The sequence below is a fragment of the Patella vulgata genome, chromosome 4 (genome assembly GCF_932274485.2).
Source record: "Patella vulgata chromosome 4, xgPatVulg1.2, whole genome shotgun sequence".
NCBI lineage: Eukaryota > Metazoa > Mollusca > Gastropoda > Patellidae > Patella > Patella vulgata.
The window spans coordinates 7,795,390-7,809,732 of NC_065882.2; the positions used below are offsets into that span (position 1 = coordinate 7,795,390).

Consider the following 14,343-nt stretch of genomic DNA (forward strand, 5'->3'; position numbering starts at 1 on the left):
AGCACACGCCTGTCCAACTTCGTGGGTTTTCTCCGGGTCCTCCTGTTTCCTCCCTCTGCTAAAGACCCCTACGCGCAAGCGAATTATGGAAATAAAATTGAACCATATGTTAGTCCCGAAATGACCTGGTTTGTGTCGAGTGGACGTTAAACCCCATATCTCTCTCTATTTAGTACACATGGTAAAGTCTGACACAAACACATCTAGAAACGTATTCAATCAGTACCATGCATTAGCCGAGAAAGTCCATCCAGATTTTCCGGCGTGGTTCTCCCTTGTCAGTGATGCAGGACGGAGGGGCTGACAAGGAAAGCTGTCTAGTCGTTCGGATGGGACGAAAAACCGAGGTCCCGTGTACACATTGGCGTGCACGTAAAAGATCCCTTGGCAGTTGGAATTCGATATAAGAGTAGGCCATAGTGCCGCTGTCCGGGCAAAATTTCCCTCATAGCACACTGTATGGCGTATGCCCGTCTTCATTAGCCCAGGTTAGGAGCAGAACAGTAGGACGTTAAACTCCATTTCATTTCTTTTCAATCAGTACCATCCAACGCCATGATACTATTCATTCCCAGACACTCCTTCCTGTACCACTGACAAGGACAAATCAGACCGGAAAATGTCGAGGAACTAATAAAACAAAGGAAAAAGATTTAAATATGACAAATTAGTTCACTTTATAAGATTTATTGAATAAGTATCTTGATAAGCATGTCTATGTAATTGATCATCTAGATTATCAAGTGAGTGATTGAATCTCCGTTATTGAGTTATGTTACCCAGTTTGTTCATCCAGTGGATATAGCCTGGAGGTTGGGTAGTAAAGTGGTCTAAACTGTGTGCTTTAGAGCTGTTATTGAGTCAACTGGCATGGTTTTGATTCCCTGGTTGTACGTGACAAGGAGTAGGGTTGTCTGCCCAACCTTGTGGGTTTCTCCGGGTTCTCTGGTTTCTTCCCACTGCTAAAGACACATATATATATGCATAGCAAACTATTAAAATAATATACACTGTAACTCCAGGTATCGTGTAGTTATTTGTGCTGTTTTAAGTGGGGTTGGATGGCCGAATGAGTCAACTGGAGTGGTTTCAATTTCCCGGTTGTATGTGACAGAGTAGAGTTGCCTGTCCAACCTCATGGGTTTTCTCAGGGTCCTTCGGTTTCCTCTCGCTGATAAAGACCCCTACACACAAGCGATTTATTGAAATAAAATTGAACCATATGTTAGTCCCGAAATAACCTAGTGTGTGTCGAGTGGACGTTAAACCCAATTTCTCCCTCCCTCTCTCTCTCTCTCTCTCTCTCTTGTTTTATCAGAGTATATTCAGTAACATTTGGGAAGTCATCTTTAAAGTTTGAACAAATCACATGACTGTTTTTAAAAAAAAAAAATTTTGTGGATCAAACAGGAAAGTTTCTATGTGAATGGTGTATTTTTGTTGTAAACAAATGCTGGCCATTTATTTATTCCTTGTGTTTGAGTAACGACCATGATTTACACAAGTGTCATATGACTGAACATAATTATTTCTTGTACACCAAATTAGGGGCGCACAACAGGAGGGTTTTTTTGGGGGGAGGGGGGGGCACCCCCCTGATCTTAGTCCAGATAGGCAAATGGGCTGATTTTTTTTTTTTGCCACATGGGTCGATTTTTTTTTTTCTCGGGTCTCTTACACATTAGGCCTACAAATCAATTATTCAACTGAGTCATTTAAATATTACATAATGCTCTACTTACTAACTAACTTTCGACCTAACTGGGGTTAATAATTGATTTTCTGGGTGGGCCAATTTTTTTTATTCAGGAAAATTGTATTAAAGAAGAGGGGTCATTGCACCATAGGTATCACTGTAACCCAGGTATCATTTAATCTTGTGTATCTTACATGTATTTAATTTCCTGACCACTGTCCAAACATTAATCATTATACATCATTAATCAATTGGGTTGGTTTTTTTTCAACAGTGATTGAGAAATTAAACACTTGTAAAGTGGACACTCTCTTTCTCTCAAAATCCCCACTCAACGGTATTACAAAACAGATTTTAAGGTGATTATTGAGGTAGTTGATCATACAGTATCAGGTTAAACACCCCTTTTCAACTATATGATTAATTGTTAATAATGTTGACTGGTCACACAATGAGTAATTTGATCATTTACTCACCTGTTTTACCTGGTGACGACATATTGATTCTTACCTGTACAAACATGTACGACTAATGATTAATTGAATATATTAATTATTGATGATGATGAGTCGAGCGGACATTATTTTATATATATATATACAATAACTGATTACTTTATTATCGTTGGTTCAGGGTCATGTACCCTTATCTTGACGAGAATATTTACATTGAAAAGTTGAAACATTTGATAATTTGATGATTTTTTTATGTTATCTTTGGTGGCTAATTGTTGGCCTAGGTTAGGGTATTTAGCACGGGAATTTAACATGAAATATAATGAGGTGTACCTATCTTTTATTACATATGAATTTGAATATTTTGTTGACGCGTGATTCTTAATTGTGGTTTGAAAAGGCCTGCTTAAATAATGATAAGAGTTATGCCCCTTTATTTTTGGGAAAAAATGTCCGACATTGAAAACAGTTCCTAGAAATATTTGTTCTCAAATGGAAATAATTAATTTAAAACACAAGTTGATTTTATGTTAATTACATGGTGTCACAGGACATTAATTACTTTCTTTGATTTTCTTGTTTTAAAATTGTTTATAGCTTACACTTAACTTACATTTGAACAGGGGGGGTTGGATTGCCGAATGGTTACAGGTTAGCATGTGTGCGCTGTATCATGAGGTCTGTCATTGAGTCAACTGGCGTGGTTTCAATTCCCCAGTTGTACGTGACAAGGAGTAGGGTCGCCTGTCCAACCTCGTGGGTTTTCTCCGGGTCCTTTGGTTTCCTTCCATTGCTAAAGACCCCAATGTGCAAGTGAATTATTGAAATAAAATTGAACGATGTGTTAGTCCCAAAATGACCTAGTTTGTGTTGAGTGGATGTTAAACCCCATTTCTCTCTCTGTCTTATTGAAATATGTATGGAACAGTTCCTTTAATATGAGATGAGACATCTAGATGATTAATAAAACAATTTGAAAAAAAAAAATATTTTGATATATTTATGACCCATATTTGATATGACCAATAGCTAGGCTGCTGATGTAATTATGAAGCATGTTTAAAGTTTTAGTCACAGTACTTGAATCATTTGATAGACAAGAAACAGTGAGACGGGAGAGCAGAAGATAACCAGTTATACGATATTGGTCTGATGGTGATATAAATACATTTGTACAAGGAAACTGTAACCAATTTCAGAATTTTGGTCGTACATGTGAATTACTTACTATTCTAGCCGACTATATTACTACAGACACCAACCAGCTATAGGATATTGGCGTGACAGGTCGTACATGTGCTTTACATACTATTCTAGCGGACTATATTACTATAGACAAACGCCAACCAGCTATAGGATATTGGTGTGATGGTGATATAACTACACGGGGCGTACCTGATCTAGGTACTATTCTAAGGAACTATATTACTACAGATGCCAACCAGTTATAGGATATTGGCGCGACGGGTCGTACATGTGATTGCGTACTATTCTAGCGGACTATATTACTACAAGCAGACGCCAACTAGCTATAGGATATTGGTGTGATGGTGATATAACTACATGGATCGTACATGATCTAGGTACTATTCTAAGGGACTATATTACTACGAGCAGACGGCAACCAGCTAAACAACATGATTATTGATTGAATTTACTCCTGTGACGGTGTGTTGCAGCATCTGATGAGAATTATGAGTACAACCTTACTGGCTTGATTCAACCAGATCATCATCTATACAGCTTTACGCTCAATACCATAAATCAACAAATTTAAACGACAGAGGAGTGAAGTCTCAAAGTTTACAGTTAACGTAATTCTACTACCGTTACTCGGGTATTGTTAATTCATGTGTCATGGATGTTGTCACATCAGTCAACATGGAAGACACGACCGAAAGATGAACATATATCTCGTATGACTGGAATCAAGACTCGACGTGGACATTGTACTGTGATTGTGTTCTAATACATAATTTAAATATCTTATTGTTACCGTTAATATCAGAGGTCGACCACAATGGTAAATTCCATTCGTTCCAAGCGGTGGATGTCGACTAGCGTAAAGATATTTCGACCTGTCAGATAGATTTAAATAATGGGTGTTCATTTATAAATATAACCAGAATTATTTGATGATATAGCAGACAGGCTTTCAGTTCGACGTGTGGTTTTCACAGTTATTAAAAGGACCAGTCACATGATCTATTCTTTCGGGGGTATTGAATTATTATTATACGATGGCAGTTATTGAAAAAATTTGATATGAAAAACCAGTTGGCCTTATAGATTCTGTCTTTCCACTTCTAGCGTATATGTTATTGATCTTACGATACCGTCTTCACAAAATGATATGTCTTTTGTGTTCACTAGTTTTTAAAACCCATTACTTTCAAATAATTGATGTATAAATTCTTTCCGTTTTTTTTAAAAATGGAATGGAATGGAATTTCTGTTGTATTTGCTAGATTTTAAAACCGATTACTTTCAAGTAATTGAACGAATAAATGCAATGAGTTTTTTTAAAATGAAGTAAACGACGAAGTGAATAAAAAAAAGGATTATAGTATATTGAAATTGTGGTGATTTCTTTTGTATTTCATTATCTTTTCTAACTCATTACTTTTAAATAATTGAAAGAATAAATTCAGTGGAGGTTTTTTATATTTTTGTTATAATGAAGTGAACGAGGAAGTGAATAAAAAAACAAGATTACTGTGTATTGGAATTGCGATGATTTATGAGTGACTACATGACAATGAATGATATTAAAGTTATTTAGTTTTATAAGTTGGAGATTGGGTTAAATCCCCCGTATAAATACATAAAGAGATAAAATTACTATAGTCCTGTTAGAGTGATACGGATATTAAAAATGGATGACGATGTTCTTCTAGTGCGACGAAGATCAAACAGTGTATGTGTATCAAGTTCCGTTGAGAATCTTCATTATGGATACTATCATGTTGATGATGGTCGACATCGAGCGAGATCACGGTTTCGTCGTAGTCGACATAATATGTTGATGCCGGGTATGTATATATCAGTATAGATTGAAATAATGTGGGTGCCAAATGGTCTAAAGCGTGCACTTTAGATTCTAAGGTCTGTTATTGAGTCAAGTGGTATGGTTTCGATGCCCAGCTTCTACATGTTGATGCCGTGTATGTCTATATCAGTATGAATTGAAATAATTTGGGGGGGTTGGCTGGCCGAATGCTTTAGATTCTAAGGTCTGTTATTGAGTCAAGTGGGGTTTTGATTCCCAGCTTGTACATAACAAGTATGGTCGCCTGTTCAAGCGAATTTTTGAAATAAAATCCAATCATATGTTAGTCGCGAAACGACATGGTCTCTCTCTCTCTCTTCTCTCTCTCTTCTGTCTCTCACTGAACCATAATTAAACAGATCACAGTTTTATTACTGTTTATTAATGAGTGATGTTTCTACTAGTTTGGGGGTTGGATGGCCGAATGGTTAGCACGTGCGCGCTGTATCATAAGGTCTGTCATTGAGTCAACTGGCGTGGTTTCGAATCCCCTGTTGTACATGACAAGGAGTGGGGTCGCCTGTCCAACCTCATGGTTTTTTCCGGTTCCTCCCACAACTAAAGACCCATACGCGCAAGCGAATTATTGAAATAAAATTTAACCATGTGTTAGTCCCGAAATGATCTAGTTTGTGTCGAGTGGACGTTAAACCCCATTTCTCTGTAGTTATCTCTAGTCTTTTTGGGACTAGCATATGACAAGGTTACAAGACAACACTTAATTACTGACCTAGAATAATTACACAGGAAACAGTTCTATCAATATAATTACTATTGAGTGACATTATGATTAAGCTTCCCTACACTTGATCAAGCGGCTTAAAATATTATATATAATGAAAGATTATGTATGTATATGTAAAAACCATTACTTAATTACTGAGCTGAAAATATTGAGGAAACATTGGTATAATATACAAGTACTGAAAATACAGAGGAATAAAAGTAATATTAATTATTGAGCTACCAATAAACACTGTAACCTGGGTATAATTTAATCTTGTGTATCTAGCACTAATTGCTTTTACATTCATTCAATATCAAATCTTTGTTTAAAAATTTGTAAAAATCATTAAAAATCACCAAAATCATCTTATTTGTACTTGTGTCCAGTTTAAAGCTGACTGATTAATTTTGATAATGAGTGTCCAGTTTACAAGTATTTAATTTCCTGACCACTGTTTGTTTAAAAATTAATCATTATACATCATTAATCAATTGGGTTGTTTGTTTTTTTAACAGTGATCGAGAAATTAAACACTTGCAAATTGGACACTCATTATCAAAATTGATCGAGAAATTAAACGCTTGCAAATTGGACACTCGTTATCAAAATTGAATGGGCAGCTTTAAACTGGACACAAGTACAAATTCAATGATTTTGGGTGATTTTAAACGATTTTTACGAATTTTTAAACAAAGATTTGATATTGAATGAATGTGAAAGAAATTAGTGCTAAATACACAAGATTAAATGATACCCAGGTTACAGAGTAATCTTTTCTAATCTTTATAAAGCAATACTAAATTACGGAGCTGGAAATAAACTGGAGACGATTCTATGTAATACATTTAGTTTTTATTACCGAGCGACACTTATGACTCCAGTAAGTCTTTATCAAGAGACATAAAATATAGAATATGATAGAGCAATGTACAATGTATGTAAAAACTAAATTTACTGAATTACAGACCTACAAATACACTGGAGACGATTCTATGTAATACATTCATCTTTTATTACTGAGTGACAATTTGACTACAGATAAGCTTCTCAAGTCTTTATCAAGCGACATAAAATATAGAATATGATAGAACATTGTACAATGTATATGTATGTATGTAAAAAAAATAATACTCAATTACGGACCTGCAAATACACTGAAGACAATTCTATGGAACACATTTATTTTTTATTACTGAGCGACAATTTGACTCCACTAAGTCTTTATCAGAGACGTAAAATATAGAATATATAATGGACCATTGTAGAATGTATGTAAAAAGCATTACTAATTAATGAGCACGAAATACACAGGAGATAGTTGTATGGAGCGACTTAACTTCTCTAATCTTGTATGTCTAGAATATAATAATAAAAAGTAAATGTAAATAGAAATACACTGGAGACAACTTTATGGAAATGATTAATGTTTATTACTGACGTTTTGACTAAGATTCTCTAGGCATTATCAAGCTAATGATATGAAATATTGGACATTATGTCCATGTAAAAAAAAACAATACTTAGTTAATGATGACTTATGAAAGACATGCGATAAATTGACCAGGAGAAGTAAATTAATTAGTGTAAGAAATATTATTAAATTGATGATGGTTGATTACGGTGATGTGATATTATTGACCTAACCTGTTGATTACGGTGATGTACTGTTATTGACCGAACATATCATGATAAATCTAATCACCGTTAGTATATTATCAATATGATGATTGATAATTTATTTACGACATGTCAACTATTGATATCTCTGTATCTATCAATCAATCACAGATCATGTATCAATAAACTTGTTTACGAAAGATTGACAGACGATATTTGTGCGTGTGTGTGGGGGGGGTAATTTATAAGGTCTAGCATTGAGTCAAATATGGTGGTTTCGATCCTGTATGTGACAAGGATTATTGTTGCCTGCCCAACCTTGTGGGTTTCCTCCGGGTCCTCTGGTTTCCTCACACTGCTAAATGACTAGTTTGCATTGAGTGAAAATTCAACTCTCTCTCTCTCTCTCTCTAAATATAGATATAGATTATTTTGTACTTTATAAGATAAACTTGTATTTATAGGGTCATTAGGTGTTCAGTAGTAGTAGTACCATTTGCCATCTCCATTTTCTATTACTTCAGTCTTTCCAGTTCTGGTCAGTTACCATAGCAACACATATAAAGAATAAACAGGATTATTTTTATGGTTGGAGAAATGAACTGTAGGCATGTAATCCTAACTGGCCACCTAGTCTTTAATTACTGTATCAATCAAAAACTAGAAATAAATCCCAGTTAATTGAGTCTCCGTTTCCCCGAACGACCAGTCATCTTATATCAGTTTCAATTGTAATCTTGTAAAGTATCCCAGATAAATGACAACAAACGTTTCTAGATACAAAATATATCAATCATTTACATGGCAGGTCAGATGTAAATTGATCCTGATCCAATCTGGTTAAAACACAGATCCTATTTCGTTTCGTTTTTATAGTTCAAAATTTCGTTTTACTTGTCTTTACTACACTTGGATCTGGAAGAGTTGTTATTTAACTCGTGTTCTGAATGGTGTCAGGGATAAGCCAATGAAACGGTCTGTCACGGCGAGCTTTTGGCATGTTTTGCACTGAACTGTGGGTAATCCACTAGTAACATCAATGCTGATTGGTTAATCAAATGTCTGACATCATCGGGTCATAAGTCGGTCTTTTGACCCCTGACGTGACCTATTGCTATAACTTGTCAGATCTTCATGTAGTGTAGGCAATCGAAAGTATAAAAAAACGAAACAAAATATAGATCTGTATTTTCATCAGATTGATTCTGATTGGTTTGGAACTTGTTTTTTGGATGTCTGAGAATCATGTAATATGGGTCAAATTGTGATTTGTTGAATAAGAATTTAAAATGTTTGAATATTGAAATTTTTGTATTTTACTGGTACATTTCAGTGGGGGTTAACCAGTGTATCATTTGATATTTTCCAAAAACTAAAAATCATAATCATAATGTATCCCATGTCCTCTCTACTGTTCCATCATGCTGTCGTATATTGATCAAATTAAATAAAACTGGTTGATTTTACTGGACAACCAATTGTCAAGTTTATTTATGATAAAAGCAACCAGTTGTCAAGTTTATTTTACTGGGACTATAATCAAAACAACCAATTGCCAATTTTATTTTACTGTGTTTATGATAAAAACAACCAATTGTCAAGTTCATTTTACTGTGTTTATGATAAAAACAACCAATTGCCAAGTTCATTTTACCTGGAATTATGATAAAAACAACCAATTGTCAAGTTCATTTTACTTGGATTATGATAAAAACAACCAATTGTCAAGTTCATTTTCCTGGGTTTATGATAAAAACAACCAATTGTCAAGTTCATTTTACTTGGACTATGATAAAAACAACTAATTGTCAAGTTCATTTTACTTGGATTACGATAAAAACAACCAATTGTTCATTTATGATAAAAACAACCAATTGTCAAGTTCATTTTACTTGAATTATGATAAAACAACCACTTGTCAAGTTCATTTATGATAAAAACAACCAATTGTCAAGTTGATTTTACTGGAATTGTCAAGTTTTAAGATTAAATTACCATCATTTGATAGTCCTATGTTATCTGAGAGTTATTTCCAGTACAGATCTGGACTGTTGAAACTGATATAAACCAGCGTTAAACATGCACAACTTGACAACAAAATCAATTAATCAATGGGAACCAGATATCAATGAGCTTCTAAATTTACACTGAAATGGTTGCCTTACTACGATCTTTGATCAACTGAAAACTATTCTCTACATGTTACAAATTCTTAATATGACTCAAGAAATTCTTGTCACATGACTTCATAGCTGATATTCAAACAGTATTAAGAGGCTTAATGGGAGTTTTGGTTTTAAAATGGTGCTGAGTGAAATCTCATTAACAGTATAGGACGTATTTGGTAGAATGGATATTTAAAAATGAAATAAAATGGAGTTTAACGTCCCACATTTACGGGTAAGGGACAATTCGTCCCAGGACAACTTGTCACCTGACAACTCGTCCCCGGACAATTCTTCACCGGATAATTCGTTCCCAGACAATTTGTCCCTGAGGACAATGGACAATTTGGCTCCATTATTGGGGACAAATAGCTCGGGACGAATTGTCCATGGGGACAATTAAATATGAAAAACAATGTTGTGCACCTATTTTTCTTAGGTGCGTGAATTTGAAACAGTTACGGGTCATCTATAGTCGGCACACATTCCTTCTATCGTATTACGACAACATGTAATTTTGTAGGAATATTACTGACATCAATTTGAATACCATACAGGGATTAAATATGAAAAATAACGAGGTGCAACTATTTTTTTATTACGTACGAATTTGAATATTTTGTTGACTTGTGATATTTAATTGTGGTCAGAAACTACCTGCTAAAATAATCAGTTATGCCCATTTTATGCCCATTTATTTTCGGTAAAAATATCTAACAAGAAAAATTTTGAAATCTCAACACTGGTTTAAAGTATAAAACTTACCTGACGATAGGAATTGTTTTAAGAGGTATTCTTCATCGTCATGTTCTAACGCGTCTGCTTTCTTCATTCTCTGTGCAGCAATTAAATGAAAAGATTTGAGTGGTTAATGATATCATATTCCTACAGATCAGTAACATATCAACGTGGATCAATTGAGTTTTATATCAACGACTATTTTTATCTCCAATAATAATATATATCCATGTACAAAATAGCCCATTATTTGGTAATACGTCGACTAGATAAACCGTTGTTTTGTAGTATGATACGTATGATTGAACCAATTAGGTAGGAAGACCAATCAGTTGTCATCTGTTTTTGCGTAGGTACAACATGTTTCCAGAAAATGTAAGACGTAAGATATGTTTTTAGTCGATAATGAACGCCATAATATGCTTCTGATCATGAATTTGGCATGTATAAACGTCTTGTTTTTTGTAATCAAGATTTAATTCAGTGACTGTGAAGATGTCACAAAGATAGTATAAAATATTGTAACGGATATGCGACACAAATTAAGAACAGGTATTTGTTTTACTGTAAATCTTGAAGTTAATTGCGACACTATTTAAATACAGCTATTTGTGTTAAAGTTGTACTGGAACTATTAAAAAAAATTGGGATTTCTAGAACTGTTCAAATCAAATGGGATTTCTAGAACTATTCAAATACATTGTTTGTGTAATTAGAGACATTGAAACACGTTATGTTAAATGGAACGTTTGAAACACATTTTTTTTTCCCTTGGTCCATGGATTGCAATGGAAACATTGAAATACAGTGTGATCCATGGAACATTGAAATACAGTGTGATCCATGGAAACATTGAAATACAGTGTGATCCATGGAACATTGAAATACAGTGTGATCCATGGAAACAATGAAATACACTGTGATCCATGGAACCATTGAAATGCAGTGTGATCCATGGAAACAATGAAATACACTGTGATCCATGGAACATAGTGTTGACTGAAAGCATGGAAGCACATTGTGTTGACTGGAACCATTGAAGCACATTGTCATTGGTGATTCCAGGAACAGTCGAAATACATTGTTTTGCATGGAACAATTGAAACAAAGAGTTTTGTTTCATAGAACGAAAATTGTGGGTTAAACTACGTTACCAGTTTATTTTATGACTTTTATATTGATACTATTTAAAATAGCCATTTATTTATATGTTATTGTTATTTTTTTTTTCCAGGAAGCCCCCACGAAAGTCCAAGAAACTTGTCACCTAGTCAACATGGAAATTTCGCATTTCAAGCCATCAAAAAGTAAGTCACAGATTTAAAATAATCTTTGAATGGATAAACCTAAAGTTCAGTACAAGTACAAATTAAACGTTTTTTGGTGATTGTAGATGATTTTTACCAATTTTTAAACAAAGATTTCATATATAATAAATGTTAAAGAGATTAGATTTAAATACACAACGTTAAATGAAACCCGGTCTACATTGTTACCTAGGTTACAGTGTTACCTGGTCTACAGTGTTACCTAGGTTACAGTATCACCTAGGTTACAGTTTTACCTAGGTTACAGTGAGCTAGTACTTGACATTTTGAACCTCTATGTCAGACGTATAAATAATATCAATAAAAACACAGAAAAAAACAAAGAAATCTGTACCCACAAAATAACAGACACTTAAAGGATTGAGCCTGACAAATTGTGGTGCTCTGTCTCCCTCCCCACTCTCTCTCTTTACCCTCTCTCTCTCTCCCTATTCTTTCTCTCCGACCCTTATTCCTAATAGACTGTGTTTATATATTTTCAGGTGTGATGGAAGAAGATGGTCGTTTGCGTCGTTACCTTCGTCAGGTTACGGTACCAATACTCCAGGTAGCTCTAATGTTTCGGTAAGTACCACTGCTCTACCTTAGTTTTGTCATCATTCTGTAACACACATAAATATTCAATTACGTCATCAATAGAATTGAATTATGTTGGACTGTTTGTTAAAATTATGTAAGCATTAATATTAATTTGGTGAGCCACGGTGGCTAAGAGGGTAAGACGCTGGCTCGCTGGCCTGGAAATCACATTTCCGATCCTTACATTGGCTGAGAATTTCATCAGGATTTTCCAACGTGGTGGTGCAGGAATGAGGGCCTGACAAAGACAGCTGTTAAGTCATTCAGATGGGATGAAAAACCAAGGTCCTGTGTGTACATTGGCGTGCACGTAAAAGATCCCTTGGCAAAATTTCCCTAGCACACTATATGGCGTATGCCCGTCTTCATTAGCCCAGTCAGAGCAGACAAGTATGACATTAAACCCCATTTCATTTCATTTCATTTTAAAGTATGTGACAGTAGAAACCCAATAGTTTTCTATGATTCTTAACCGATTTGAACCATTTTCCAATAATGGTTTGAAACTAAACTTTGAATACAGAAACTCCTGCTAAAACAGCACAATTACATGAAACCTGAGTTGTGTATGATATTGTGAGAGAGTTAATGAACAAGGTTCTATATCTAGTCTCCTACGTGAATACACATGATTACAAGACGACATGACTAAATGGAATATTGTATATGATCTATGAAGGATATGATCAATGACGCGGAAACTAATGTCGAGATAATACTACCTGCAGGGATAATACACGGAACTGTCTTGGTATTACTTTGTGATTTGACATTTGACTTCAAGGCTTTTTAAACATGGTTGACATTTCGTCCAGCCAACTACAATTATCATCTTCATATAATATCACCCACCTTGATGACTATATGACATCTTATACAATATCACCAACCTCCACGATTATACGTTAAAATGGCCAGACGAATTTATACGTTTTCTTCATTAAATAACCCACTCAATTCTTGTGTACGAGAGAGAGAAATGGGGTTTAACGTCCACTCGACACAAACTAGGTCATTTCGGGACTAACACATGATTTTATTTTATTTTAATAATTCGATTGCGCGTAGGGGTCTTTAGCAGTGGGAGGAAACCGGAGGACCCGGAGAAAACCCACGAGGGTGGACAGGTCACCCAACTCCTTGTCACGTACAACCGGGGAATCGAAACCCCGCCAGTTGACTCAATGACAGACCGTATGATACAGCGCGCGCATGCTAACCATTCGGCCATCCACCCCCCTCTCTTGTGTACGATGTTTTGTATAAAATTTCAAAACTTAAATATAAGGGGTATGGAACTAATAGTGTGAGAAATGGGGTTTAACGTCGACTTGACACAAACTAGGTAGTTTTGGGACTAACATATGGTTCAGTTTTATTTCAATAATTTGCTTGCACATATGGGTCTTTAGCTGTGGGAAGAAACCAGAAAACTCAGAGAAAACCCATGAGGCGTGTCATGTATAAGTGGGGAATCAAAACAAAGCCACTTGATTTATTGACAGACCTTATGATTCAACGTGCACACACATTAAACCCCTCATGGAACTAAAAGATTTTGAACAGTGCAACCAAGTACTTTAGATTTTTATATTAGTCTTTTTCCGTCAAAGATAATAAGAACCCAAATTTTAATAAGAAAGAAAAACTAAATACTTTGAACTTGTCAACCGCAATTACTTTTAAGTTTCTGAAATAGGTTTCCCGCCTCCTCCCCCCCCGCCCTCCCTGTAGAAAATGAGAAGCAAAATTTTAACAGGTTGTTCACAAAAAAACAGAAAACTAATATCTTTTGAACAAGCCAACCAAGAATTTTTGGTTTTTAAATTACTCTTTTTCCTTTTAAAGTTTAAAGATGATAACCTCCGGTTATTGAAATAAAATTGAACCATGTGTTAGTTCCGAAATGACCCAGTTTGTGTTAAGAGGATGTTAAAACCCATTTTTTTTTCTCTCTCTCTCTCTCTCTCTCTCTCTCTCTCTCTCTCT

At 35.0% G+C, this 14,343-nt stretch overlaps 1 protein-coding gene across 7 annotated transcripts in view; it reads left to right on the forward strand.

Moving 5' to 3' along the window:
- Positions 1–14,343, forward strand: part of LOC126819077 (microtubule-associated serine/threonine-protein kinase 2) — a 143,385-nt gene that overhangs the window by 90,858 nt on the left and 38,184 nt on the right. For all 7 annotated transcript variants that reach the window (XR_008787902.1, XM_056100475.1, XM_056100476.1 and 4 more), the window contains 2 exons: positions 11,682–11,754; positions 12,258–12,339. Coding sequence is in view for 6 of the 7 variants with exons in the window: in XM_056100475.1 (XP_055956450.1) it covers positions 11,682–11,754; positions 12,258–12,339 (155 nt within the window). In the remaining variant the exon portion in view is untranslated. The remainder of the gene's footprint in view (positions 1–11,681; positions 11,755–12,257; positions 12,340–14,343) is intronic.